The sequence below is a fragment of the Helianthus annuus genome, chromosome 9 (genome assembly GCF_002127325.2).
Source record: "Helianthus annuus cultivar XRQ/B chromosome 9, HanXRQr2.0-SUNRISE, whole genome shotgun sequence".
Classification (NCBI taxonomy): Eukaryota; Viridiplantae; Streptophyta; class Magnoliopsida; order Asterales; family Asteraceae; genus Helianthus; species Helianthus annuus.
Window position 1 is genome coordinate 183,766,237 of NC_035441.2, and position 13,517 is coordinate 183,779,753.

The window sequence follows — 13,517 nt, forward strand, 5'->3', positions numbered from 1 at the left end:
AGGGGTTATCTCTTCCGCAGTCAGAGGTACCGTGAATTTACCCTTTTTGTTACTAGTCATAAAGGTGGTCCTGGAGGACCATTGAGTGTAATTTGGCCTTTGAGGGTTTATTAGCATGTACGTTAGTACGTGTTACCGGGTACCCTAGCTTAGAGGTGCACAAAATAACAGGTTAATTAAGCTTAACGTACCGGTTATTAATCGAAACCGTAACCGATTAAGGAATAATCGGTTAGTGGTTATTTTTAACTATAGGTTAGTAACCAGATATAAGTATTTAGTATAGGAACTGGTTTTTTAACCGGTAGACCGGTTAACCGAAAAATTAAAAAAAAAAAAGCAAAACAACAGGTTAATAACCGAAAATAACCAGTTAGTTAACTGAACTGGTTAAAGTAATTAACCGGACCAGTTAAAAAATAACCGGTTAAAATAAAACCCGGTTAAAACATTAACCGGTTAAAGTCAAATTAACTGGTTAACCGAACGGATTATTAATTAAAATTAACCGGCTTGGCTTGTGCATCTCTACCCTACGTAGTGAATGAGGGATAATTAATACTATACCTACCACTCCATGCAAAATAAAAAACAAAATAACATATGTGCCTTCATGTCCTCCACGTACCATGGTAGGTAGGAGAATGTTTCATGTTTTATATTTCTTTAGGTTGCATTCCTTGCTTTTCATTCACGAGGACTAACATTAACATATATTGATTACTCCTATAGTTCATATAATCTAAAGTCGACGGTGTTAAAACTTATAATACGCTATGTCGTCGGTCCTAAAAGCAGGAAGCCGGCCACCATGGGTAGGTCTTGCAGCTGCCGTTTGGGTCCAGATCGCATCGGGCACCACCTACTGTTTCCCTCTGTATTCCGAGAGTCTGAAATCCGTACTGGGTCTTTCTCAACAACAGCTTACGATACTTGGTGTTGCTAATGATCTTGGGGTAAGTGTTGGTATTCATCCGGGCATTGCTTCTAACAAATACCCACCTTGGGTTGTTCTTTTGGTAGGTGTTGTTGCTTCTTTCTTTGGTTTTGGTGTCATTTGGCTTGCTGTTAGTCAGACCCTTCACAACATGCCTTACTGGATTGTAAGTACTTTGACCCTTTTATTTCCCTACACATTTAGATGTAGGAAATAAACATATAAAAGTTCAAAGGACATAAAATAAACAATGACTTTTCCACTACAACAATTCAACATGTACACTCCTTTGGAGAACTTCTTTGTGCGTCACTAAGACTTTGTATAGTGGGGCGTTATACACCCACATAAAGCCCCTGTAAAGCCTCAAAAACAACTACGAAGGGCTTTATGAGACAAAAAAAGAGGGGAGGCGCCATGCGTATAGCGCCGGGTATGGGGGATGTTTTCAAAGTTTGGACCAATCACAAACAAGCAAGTTTTAATAATTAATTAATAAAATTGAAAATTAATAATTAGGTAATGATGGGTAGGGGCTTTATGACTACGAGCTCTAGTGATATAACGCCCCATAAAGCACCCGTGTGACGTGGCATGACACGTGTCGTATAACGCCCCACAAGAGGCTTTATGACTACGGATGGCCTAAGTGACACGTAGCGCTCAATGTTTCGTGACCGTCGACAGCCGTACAAAGTACCCACCTACCCACGGAAGGCGGAAAAAAACTAACTTTTTTGGAATTCAAGCATTCATATTAGCTTCTCTATTTTCATTCACATGAATTACATTAGAAATAATTTTTTATAACTTTATCATTATTTTTTCTCTTTTCTCCGTTCACAATCACTTTCAAAAAATATTAAAAAATAAATTCGAGAAATATGGAGATGAACAGGTTCAGGCCCCACTAGCACACACACTACAAAACTCACGAAACAAAAGTAAGTGTTTTCTGCTTGAACTATTTTTTGATCCTAAAGAAAAGGAACTAAAACTACCTAGTGCTCAGGTGAATTTCCTAAAAGCATGGAGAACAAAGCCCCTAAGTTTGGCTCATTAAATTACAATAAAACATGTGAAATAAAACAACTAAATAAGTGAATTGCAATCTCCTAAACCCATGATCCAATCCTCAACTTTGACCCATGACCCGTTCACTTGTTGACCTGCTGACCCATGACATGAGACGTGACAACCCCTGACCCGTAAACGAACCGATTAACCCAACACAGTAATCTTTTATGTCCTCTCCATTCACCATCACATGCTAAAATATGCAGAACCTGAACCTGCTGTGAATGCTCTTAGCTCACTAATTTCCTTACAGTAAAGTTTAAAAATCACCCCCAACAATCTTTTTTTCTTTTTTGGGTTTATTTAAAAATAAGTTAAATGTCATTTTAGTCCCAGAGGTTTGGGCCATTTTGTCATTTAGTCCAAAGGTCTGAAACGTTGCCATTTTAGTCCAAATAGTTTCAAGCGTTGCCATTTTAGTCCAGTGGGTTAACTCCGTTCATTTTTTATGTTAGCTAGAAGAGTAATTCGATCATTTTATATGGTCAAATTACACTTCTAATTAACATAATTACATATAAAATGATCGAAATGTCTTTTAGTTAACAAAATAAAGGGATAAAGTTAACCCAGTGGACTAAAATAGCAATGTTTAAAACTATTTGAACTAAAATGGCAACGTTTCAAACCTTTGGACTAAACTGATAAAATGACATTTAACTCTTTAAAAATAAATTTTAAAGGCAAATTTTTATCAGTTACTATTACTTGTTGGATTCACATGGTGAATATTGGTTATTTTGTTTGTGATTTTATGTGGTTAAATTACACTTCTGGGATTTTTATTTTCTAAAACTGGGTCGTAAAGTCACCTGACTGGTTTGAAAAATTAAATACTCAACTAAACATCTAGATCTACTTTTTCAGGTTTTGGATCAAATACAAAGGTTACTCAAAATAAAAAATGTACAAAGGCTTATAAAAATAAACCCACTACACCTAAAAAAAAAAAAAAAACTAAACACCCACCACCACCCAAAAACCTCCCCCTCCCCCCCCCAAAAAAACAAAAAATGGTGACGAAAAGTAGCGATTTTTTTTAAAACAAAAAATTTATGTGTTTTTTAGATTTTTTTTAGCATTTAGTTGTGTGATTTAGCTTTATGGTTTAGTTTTTAGTATTTAGTTTAGGGGGGGGGGGGTGTTTAGTTTTTTTGGTGGTGGTGGGGTGGCCGGTGGGTGTGTAGGTTTTGGGTAGTGATGTAGTGGGTTTGAATTTTAGATTTGGACACTTGTCACTTTATAATGACTTCTTACACTTATTATTTTTAAGAAGCCTTTGTAGAACCATTTTTCCAAGTATTAATCATTTAATCACTTTGAAATACTATTTATTATTTTTTAAAGGCCAATTGGATTTTAACACCTTTAACTTTGAAGAATTGGCCGATAACACCCGCAACTAACACTTTGATCTGTGACACCCCAAACTTTTAATTTTGTTTGTCATTTCACCACTCAGTTAAAAAATGACTAACTGAGTTAGTCTTCCTTCTTAGCTGGCATCCGACGTGGACTATTTTTGTCAATGTGGCACATTCATGGGTATAAAACCTCACTTCATTTGCAACACTTGGAGAAAAATCATAAACTTACAGCCAACAACATTTCTCTGCCTCTCTCTCATCCTCACGAGCTCCGATGACCGGAGCCGTATCACCGGCGCTCCGGCGTCTCACCCTCTCCGCCAAACACCACTCACAGCACCCCCAAAATCACGTTTTAGCCGACAATCACCTGCACACCTACACCCTGCCTCTGTTTCGCCCTCATCTCCGACAATCACCTGACCGGAGGTTCCGACGACGAGTCCAGGAGGTGCCGACCGTCGTTCCTGTTGTCGATCGAGATGTTTCCCGGTGGAACACGCCCCCAATTTTTAGCTTCATCAAAACGAGCACCCTAACCGATCCGTAAACGGAGCACCCTAACCGATCCGTAATGCATTGCAGGGCAAATCCAATTGGCCTATTTTAATTACTGTAATTGAACAAAAACACATAAAAAGAGAAGAAACCCTAACCGATCCGTTGAAGTTCAATGATTGAATTAACCAGCTATAACCATGGGTAGAACTGAACGATATAGGTTCAGGATCTAGATCCTTCTTCTGGTATTCACCGCAGTAAATGCAAATGAGTGACTGTAAGCCTCTGAGAAGCTTACCGTGACAGAATTTGCATCTGAGGTAGGGCGGCGAAGGGGCTAAGGAGGATATGGAGGCTTCGACGGTGGAAATGGACGGGAGATTTGTGTTGTTACGGTTGAAAGATGAAAGTCCAGCAGTTTGTTTGAAGCCTATCTGAGCTTTGTGGATGAGATCTGACGGTGTGTCGAAGTCCATTGTGGTTTGTGGATTGGTGTGAGAGTGTGTGTGTGATGAGTTTGTTGAAAAGTGGATGTGGGTTTTGCTGTTGAGAATCTCCGGTGGCGGTTGTGGTGGTGTCGTGGTGTCGTGGAGTTGAGTGTTCAGATGATGATGATTTGATTTTGGGGTGAAGATGAAGATGATGATTTTATTTTTTATATTGAGCAGGCTTTTTGGTTTGGGAGATTACCTATACATATGTATATATTAATTACAGTAATTAAAATATACACATAAGTCTCCAAATAATCCACCTTATCTTGCCATTTGCTTCTTATAACATGTGTTTGCCACATCATGGGTGCCATGTAGGATTAATGATGCCAGCTAGGATGGAAGACTAACTCAGTTACTCATTTTTCATTTTTTAACTGAGTGGTGAAATGACAAACAAAATTAAAAGTTTGGGGTGTCACAGATCAAAGTGTTAGTTACGGGTGTTATCGGCCAATTCTTCAAAGTTTGAGGTGTTAAAATCCAATTGCCCTTTTTTAAAAGAATTTATAGTATATAAATATACCCAGTTTACTAGGGTCCTGACTCTTTTTCTCGACTTTATTCCGGTTAGAATATTTATCATGATAACCATTTATAGATTTAGTTTTTAAACGACCAGGAATTACGTAGTTGCTTTCCTGTATTTTTGAAACAAAAATATAAAATTTTCATGATTTTTCTTCATAGTAGTTACCTTGCTAACTTTTAGTGTATATTTAACTTAAATTTTTTTAACATCAGCTTCGAATTTTTCTTTTTCTTTTCAGTTGTGGCTTGCCCTCGTCGTTGCTACTAACAGCGGCGCGTGGATGGGGACGGCTGTGCTTGTTACCAACATGAGGAATTTCCCACTCAATAGAGGCACAATTGCTGGCCTTCTCAAAGGTTATGTTGCCTTAAGTGCTGCAGTGTTCACTGAGGTTTACACTATGGTCTTAAAAGGATCAGCTTCTTCTTTACTATTGTTTTTTACACTCGGGATTCCTGTCGTATGCTGTCTTTTAATGTACTATGTTAGACCTTGTACTCCAGCTTATGAAGCCGACCCATCAGAAACCGCCCATTTTCTTTTCACTCAAGGGGCTAGTGTTGTGCTTGCAGTCTTTCTTTTAACCACCACGATACTAAAGGACGTTTTCACCATAAGTAACGCGTTATCATACACGTTTATTGGGATAATGATGGTTCTTTTGATGGCTCCTCTTGCCATTCCTGTTAAAATGACTCTATTTCCTTCTAACAAGAAACTTAACCCGCCAGCTGGCTCCTCTTCGGATAATTTGATTGTAACCGATCCATTGCTGACTAAGTCTACTTCAGAACCGAACGTTACAAATATTAATGATGGTGATGATATTTCTGAGGTGGATGAGCTTCTTGCTGTTGGTGAAGGGGCGGTTAAAATAAAAAAGAAAACAAGGCCTAGAAGAGGTGAAGACTTCACATTTCGTGAAGCGGTTGTGAAAGCCGATTTTTGGCTTTTATGGTTGGTTTATTTTCTTGGCGTTGGCTCGGGTGTTACTGTTCTTAATAATCTTGCCCAAATTGGTGTTTCGCTTGGGTTTAATGATACAACAACTTTGTTGAGTTTATTTAGTTTTTGCAATTTTCTGGGCCGGCTTGGAGGCGGGGCTGTTTCTGAATACTTTGTGAGGTAAAATCTTAATTTTCAAGAATCTTTAATCTTTATCAGAAAACAAAACCCTATTTTTGGTATAAGGATCTAAAAAATTTGTTCTTTGCAGGTTAAAAATGATTCCTCGTACGTTTTTGACAATGGTGACGCAAATAATAATGGTGATGACGTATCTTTTATACGCATCGGCTCTTAATGGGACGTTATATGTTGCAACGGCATTGCTTGGGATTTGTTATGGTGTGCAATTTGGTGTTATGATTCCAACTTCGTCCGAGCTTTTTGGATTGAAAAACTTTGGTTTAATATATAATTTCATGGGTTTAGGAAACCCGATAGGTGCTCTTTTATTCTCTGGGATGCTCGCGGGTTATGTATATGATACAGAGCAAGCTAAGCAAGGTGGGTCCACGTGCATGGGCCCGGATTGTTTCAGGGTCACCTTCTTTGTTCTTGCGGGTGTGTGTAGTCTAGGTGTAATCTTGAGCTTAATCTTAACCATTAGGATCAGGCCCGTTTACCAAATGCTTTATGCTAGTGGATCGTTTCGTTTGTCACAAAGCTCGGATCATTGAGGACTAGGGATCTGTTTGACTTGGTTAAGAAAAGTGTTTATGTTTTTGTGTGATCATCTTGAAAGTCATAGGTAAATTAGCCTTAGTTTTGTTGAAATGTAATGATGATGCATAATTAACCTATGACATATAGTATAAGCCTTGTTTTAGATTTGCTATAGTGTTTAATTATGGGAGAATTTCCAGAATCAACGGACCACCTCATAGTATAAGCTTTTGGAAATCGCCAAACAATTGTTGTTTTCTAAATCACACATGAAAGCGGTGCAAGCAATGTTTTTGTCCTCATGTTTGTACATACTACAAGCTAGGAACGACAAACTACTCAACAACAAAACATTATCTATAGTATAAACAATCCGAGTTTAAACGATCTAGAGCTCGAGTCTAAAAGCTTGTTTAGTAAACAAGTCTAAGCCTGAGTTATACTTAACGAGTTCAAGTCTGCTTGCGAGCCTCAACCACGAGACTATTATTATTTATATAATTTTTAATTAATATATTAAAATATATATCTATTGTTTTTTAATTGTTATATATAAAGTTACTTAAAACAATAAATATAATTAATATAAATTAATTAAAAAGTAATAAACGAGCCTAACCTTAGCCAAGCTCGAGCTTGAAAAACTACCTACGGGCCAAGCTTGAGCTTTAGAAACAAAGCTCGAACTGAGCTGAACTTGAGCTTTCATATATTAAACGAGTTCGGGCTCGACTCAGCTCCATCTCGTTCGCACTCATAGTTATAACTCATTAGAGAAAATCAAGATGAGTTTGTTTTACGAGTTAAAGGTAGGGCGAAAGTCATCCTCAAATCGTACTCACGGTGTAATTTTAAATTTATGAGCGACTTGTTGCCCGACTACCTGCCATTGCTTTGTAAAAAAAAAAGAAATTTATGAGCTTGCCCTTAGCAAACCATTTCGATTTATACTCTCTTCTTAAAGTTTCTCGCGAAAACTCTCTTCCTTAAGAGTAAACTGCCATTTTGGTCCCTGTGGTTTGGTCACTTTTGTCACTTTAGTCCAAAACTCAAACTTTTTGCATCTGGGTCCATGTGGTTTCAGTTTTATTGCCATTTTGGTCCAAAAATGAAATCACATCATATTTGCCTTATAAAATCCTGCTATTTTGTCATTTTCCGCATGTGCAAAATGATCATTTCTTTTTTATAAATAAATACCATATTTTATAAGACAAATATGACCTGATTTGCCCATGAGGAAAATAACAAAATTACAGGATTTTGTAAGACAAATATGACCTGGTTTCATTTTTGGACCAAAATAGCAATAAAACTGAAACCACAGGGACCCAGATGTAAAAAATTTGAGTTTTGGATTAAAGTGGCAAATGACCAAACCACAGGGACCAAAATGGCAGTTTACTCTTTCCTTAATAATATTCTACCGTCCACCTTTTAAAAAATAAACGTTAATCATGTTTACCTTTACTTAAAAACATGTAACTTACCGTTAAAGGAACCGTAATCATGCCCCCAAGTAACTAGTCCAGGTTTTGAGGTACTAAAATAAATAAAGCCAAATTAAAAACAGGATAAAAATAAGCCAAAAACAGGGCCCCTTTTGTCCAAATCACAAAGTACAAACGTTGTTCCATGAATCTTTTGAAAGCAACTCCATATTCTTCTTTTTATATTTATTCATATTATTCCCATTGCAACTAAGACTATCTCCAACGCCCTATCCGTAATCTTGCCCGAGATGACGTGGATTACATCCATGTTTTCAGACGCGTTGGAGCATATTCGTAGCGGAGAGATCTGAAGGCAAAATCCGACTGCAAGGGCTCTCACTTTATTTTGGTTCTTGTGCCAAACACGAAAAAAGCTTTTATGTAAACAACAAAATGAAGGATTCACTAGAAAGCCAGCTACCTGGTAAAAACAAACACACCAGAGTTTAAAAAAGATGAAAACTACAAATTGAGACCTCAATAAACAACACAACCCCTAAGTTAAACCATCAGTTGGAGATAAGCACAACCCCATCAAGGTTGATTTTTTTGCCGGAAGAGAAAGGTTTTTATGTCTTCTGCTTGTTACCATAAGAAACAGAGAGAACTATATTTTGTGTTTAATGGAGAAATTGTGAGGAAGATGAAGTGTAATATTAAAAGTCAATTAAAGAGAGAAACCTTTCATTTTAATATTAAAAGGTTTATATTCATCCCCTTCAATTGCAGTAAACTACATTTTAAACCTTTAGGTTTGATTTGAATTAAAAAAATCCACTTTAAATAAATAACAAATTCTGAAAAATCCCGTTAAAAAGAAAATTCATAAGAATTATTTAAGGATGTTTAAATATATTACAGTGATTTTAGTAATTAAATTTAAAGAAAAAATGGGTGATGATGTGGAAAATATAAGGATATGTAAGGATGTTTGTATGGTTGGAGATGAATTGTGGGTTTTTAAGGATTTATATAGATTTGTAAGGATATGATGTGGCAGCTGACTAGGCAGCTAAGGACGTTTAAGGACGCCCTTAGCATTGGAGATAGTCTAAGTAACTCATCAGAAATCAATCAGAATACTACTATTATGTGGGCTCTAAAAGCTGGAAGCAGGCCACCGTGGGTGGGTCTGGCAGCTGCAGTTTGGGTCCAGATCGCATCCGGGAATGCCTACTCTTTCCCTCTGTATTCGCACAGTTTGAAATCCGTACTGGGTCTTTCTCAACAGCAGCTTACGATTCTCGGTGTTGCTAATGATTTTGGGGAAAATGTCGGTATTCTTCCGGGCATTGCTTCGAATAAATACCCACCTTGGGTTGTTCTTTTGGTGGGTGTTGTTGCTTCTTTCTTTGGGTATGGTGTTATTTGGCTTGCTGTTACTCAGACTGTTCACAACATGCCTTACTGGGTTGTAAGTTTCTTTTTCTTCGATTGATCCAATGTTTTTAACTGCGCATTTGGATTTATCTATAGTTTTAGGGATGACATTGTCATCCCTAATATGGACCGATTGTAAAATCATGACTTATGCCCGTTGGTTATCGATTACTATTACAAGTCCGTCCGGACGGGTTATACAGTTTATAATTTTAATTTACACATTCAGATTTTGATTTACCTGAAACCGATCTTAAACTCGCTATATAAAACATCAAATACTCAAAACAAACTGGGGAACCGGGAACACTCTTAAAAATTATATTTAACATGTTAAAAATTATTTTTTTTCTAAATTGTTTTCGGCGTTTTTTCTTATAAATACATGTAGAAACACTTTTAAGTGATTTTTTTATTCATTATATTTAGAAAAAGTGATTTTTTTAGAAAAGTGATTTTTAAATATCTAGTAGCTTTAACATACTATTCATTATATTTAGAAAAAGTGATTTTCTTATAAATACATGTAGAAACACTTTTTTTCGACGTTTTTTCTTATAAATACATGTAGAAACAGTTAAAAAATATATATCTTATAAAATTAACTTAACATGTTAAAAATCACTTTTCTAAAAAAATTTCAACGCTTTTATAAAAATGGGTAGAAACTATTCGAAATAAAAAAAAAAAAATTGTAAAAAAAAATTAGCCTTTTTTAACTGTTTTTTTTTATATTTTTAGTTTTTGATTTTTTTTTAAATGCTTCTGCAAGTATTTATAAGGAGAAGCGCCGAAATTTTAAAAAAATTTGATTTTTAACATGTTAAGTTAAATTTTTAAAAGCGTTCCCGGGTTCCCCACTTTTTTAGTGTTCCCCAATGAACCTCACACTTATTAATAATTTCAAATATCTAGTAGCTTTAACATACTATTCATTATATTTTATTATATATTTTTTAAGATTTTATGGTATATTATTTTATTATATTTTTTTAAAGATTTTATGGTATATTAATATATTCGGTTCCAATAAGAATAAACGGGTAGAGATCAGTTTCGAGTAATTGGCACGGTATCACCTACTATCATACTTGTCCTAAACGCGTGGATAGTTTTATAGTTAATCCTATGATAGGGCCGGTCTCATACACGAATACCCGTCCCTCATGTTCCTACTAGGATCCTACTGTTAAGCTTAACAATTTTTTTTATATTTATCATGATAACCACAAATAGATTTAGCCTATTAAATTATCAGGAATCAGGTAGTTGCTTGTTCTTGTTTATGAAGCAAAAATATAAAATCTTGAGTCTTCTTCATAGGGTAGTTGCTTTTTCTTGTTTATGGAGCAAAAATGTATAAAATTTTAATGAATTTTCTTCATAGGGTAATTGCCTTTTCTTGTTTGTGAAGCAAAAATATATAATGCTCGATTTTTTTACGTATGGTTTCTTTAACAACCAGGAATCAAGTAAGTTACCTTTCTAACTTTTACCGTATATATAACTCAAAAATTTGAAAATCCTCGAAATTTTCGTTTTCTTTTCAGCTGTGGCTTGCACTCGTTGTTGCCACTAACAGCAGTGCATGGTTGGGGACGGCTGTGCTTGTTACCAACATGAGGAATTTCCCACTCAGTAGGGGCACAGTTGCCGGCATTCTCAAAGGTTATGTCGGCTTAAGTGCCGCAGTTTTCACTGAAGTTTACACCATGGTCTTAAAAGGATCCGCTTCTGCTTTACTCCTCTTCTTTACACTCGGGATTCCTGTCATATGCTTCAGTTTAATGTACTATATTAGACCTTGTACTCCAGCTTCCGAAGCCGACCCATCAGAAACCGCCTATTTTCTTTTCACTCAAGGGGCTAGTATTGTGCTTGCAGTCTTCCTTTTAACCACTACAATATTAAAGGACTTTTTGACCTTAAATAACGCGTTATCATACACGTTTATTGGGATAATGGTGGTTCTTTTGATGGCTCCTCTTGCCATTCCTGTTAAAATGACTCTGTTTCCTTCTAACAAGAAGCTTAACCCGCCAGCTGGTGCTGCAGACAATGCGACTGTAACCGATCCATTGCTGACTCAGCCTATTCCAGAACCGAACGTTAAAAATCTTAATGATGATGATGATGATGATGAATCGGAGTTGGATGTGCTTCTTGCTGTTGGTGAAGGCGCGGTTAAAATTAAAAAGAAAAGAAGACCTAGAAGAGGTGAAGATTTTACATTTCGTGAAGCGATTGTGAAAGCCGATTTTTGGCTTTTGTGGTTCGTTTATTTTCTTGGCGTCGGTTCGGGTGTTACCGTTCTTAATAATCTCGCCCAAATTGGTGTTTCGCTTGGGTTTAACGATACAACAACTTTGTTGAGTTTGTTCAGTTTCTGCAATTTTCTCGGTCGGCTTGGAGGCGGAGTTGTTTCAGAATACTTTGTAAGGTAAAATCTTAATTTTCAAGAATCTTTATCATGAATATGCCAAAATCGTCCCTGCGGTTCAGTCATTTTTGCTTGTTCCATCCGAAACGACTTTTTTGTGCATTTGAACCCTTCAGGTTTGCATTTAATTGCCATTTTCATCCTTGCGTTTGGCAATTTAATGCGATTTTCGTCCCTCGAAATTTGGCCCAAGGGATGAAAATGGAAGATTTCAAACTTTTTGGATGAAAAGGACACCTTATGGGCGAAAGTCGCAAAAGTCGTCAAACCTCAGGGACGAAAATGACATTTTACTATAAAATAAAAGGACAAACACTCTGTTGGAAATTTGGAATAAAGATCCTAAAAGTTTATTCTTTGCAGGTTAAAAACGATTCCTCGCACGTTTTTGACAACGGTGACACAAATAATAATGGTAATGACGTATCTTTTATACGCATCGGCTCTTAACGGGACACTATATGTTGCAACAGCATTGCTCGGGATCTGTTACGGTGTTCAGTTTGGCGTTATGATTCCAACTTCATCAGAGCTTTTCGGGTTAAAAAATTTTGGTTTAATATTTAATTTCATGGGTTTAGGAAACCCGATAGGTGCTCTTTTATTCTCCGGGATGCTTGCGGGTTATGTATATGATACAGAGGAAGCTAAGCAAGGCGGGCCCACGTGTATGGGCCCGAGTTGTTTCAGGCTCACCTTCTTTGTTCTTGCTGGTGTGTGCTCTCTAAGTGCGGTCTTGAGCTTAATATTAACCATCAGGATTAGGCCCGTTTACCAAATGCTTTACGCTGGTGGATCGTTTCGCTTGCCACAAAGCGCGGGTCATAAATCATAATGGTCATTGAAGGAATTTTTTTTAATGTTTGCGCGTGATCATCTTGAAAGTCAGAGGATAACCTAACTTGAGTTTAATATGCAATGATGATGTATAATCAACCAACTATGTTTATTTGGTATTGATGATGTATAAGTTTTGCTCTATTGTACCCTGTGCATCAGGGATTGTAATTTGATATGCAGTTGTTGTGCATACAAATTTTGAAAGATACAATTGCTTTGTGTTGAAGATAAAACATACATTGTTTGATAGTGAAAGGGCCCATGATTAATAAGTGTGCATGTCTACCACCTCCCTCAGTCCCTTGATGATGCAATGGATTTAGAACCAAACATTCAGAAGCATGGGTTGACTTTTACTTAAATGCACCATTTATTTCACTATGCTGTAAATAAGGTGGGCCATCTCTAGTTCCACTTTAGTATAGTTTTATTACAAGGGGCTTATATTGTTATTTTTTTTAGTTTTATAGTTTTATGGTTACATTAACATGATCAAGATAAAAGTTATATCACATAAGGCATGACTTTTAACCTTAGGGGTGTGATTTTTTACAACATGTGAAAGTTGTAGGTTTTGATTTAGTCAAAAACAGGTTTGGGTTGGACACACAATCATGTTTAGTTAAAATGGGCGTTTTGCGTAGTAGTTCGTGGGTTGACAAGTTTGCCTATTTATTTTTGTAAATGTTATAAAAAAATTGTTTTATGTCATTTGTTAATTTGACAAGATATTTTATGCTAAAATTTAATCGACAACAAATGAGCATCATGTTTTTATGTTTTTATAA

The 13,517-nt window shown here is 36.3% G+C and overlaps 2 protein-coding genes across 3 annotated transcripts; both read left to right on the plus strand.

Annotated features, from left to right (window-relative positions):
• Nucleotides 1-665: 665 nt before the first annotated feature.
• LOC110880059 (protein NUCLEAR FUSION DEFECTIVE 4) lies at nucleotides 666-6,741 on the plus strand. 2 transcript variants are annotated; one of them, XM_022128615.2, is made up of 4 exons: nucleotides 835-956; nucleotides 1,024-1,103; nucleotides 5,147-6,033; nucleotides 6,125-6,741. In XM_022128615.2, exons 2-4 carry the CDS (start codon nucleotides 1,089-1,091, stop codon nucleotides 6,588-6,590), a joined length of 1,368 nt encoding a protein of 455 aa, XP_021984307.1. In that variant the 5' UTR covers nucleotides 835-956; nucleotides 1,024-1,088; the 3' UTR covers nucleotides 6,591-6,741. The 2 variants fall into 2 exon arrangements, with proteins under 2 accessions (XP_021984306.1, XP_021984307.1); XM_022128614.2 differs by having other exon boundaries at nucleotides 666-1,103.
• A 2,402-nt stretch (nucleotides 6,742-9,143) lies between these two features.
• On the plus strand, nucleotides 9,144-12,984 carry LOC110880060 (protein NUCLEAR FUSION DEFECTIVE 4). The gene is made up of 3 exons (XM_022128616.2): nucleotides 9,144-9,483; nucleotides 11,000-11,889; nucleotides 12,253-12,984. The coding sequence occupies exons 1-3, from the start codon at nucleotides 9,160-9,162 to the stop codon at nucleotides 12,722-12,724; spliced, it is 1,686 nt and encodes a 561-aa protein (XP_021984308.2). The 5' UTR covers nucleotides 9,144-9,159; the 3' UTR covers nucleotides 12,725-12,984.
• The last annotated feature ends 533 nt before the right edge of the window (nucleotides 12,985-13,517 follow it).

Excerpts from the sequence above, each read along its gene's own strand:
- LOC110880059 (XM_022128614.2), top strand. The coding sequence starts at position 777 with ATGTCGTCGGTCCTAAAAGCAGGAAGCCGGCCACCATGGGTAGGTCTT. Across the intron at positions 1,104-5,146 it reads ACAACATGCCTTACTGGATT|TTGTGGCTTGCCCTCGTCGT; the intron begins GTAAGTACTTTG and ends TTTTCTTTTCAG. Across the intron at positions 6,034-6,124 it reads GTTTCTGAATACTTTGTGAG|GTTAAAAATGATTCCTCGTA; the intron begins GTAAAATCTTAA and ends TGTTCTTTGCAG.
- LOC110880060 (XM_022128616.2), top strand. The coding sequence starts at position 9,160 with ATGTGGGCTCTAAAAGCTGGAAGCAGGCCACCGTGGGTGGGTCTGGCA. Across the intron at positions 9,484-10,999 it reads ACAACATGCCTTACTGGGTT|CTGTGGCTTGCACTCGTTGT; the intron begins GTAAGTTTCTTT and ends TTTTCTTTTCAG. Across the intron at positions 11,890-12,252 it reads GTTTCAGAATACTTTGTAAG|GTTAAAAACGATTCCTCGCA; the intron begins GTAAAATCTTAA and ends TATTCTTTGCAG.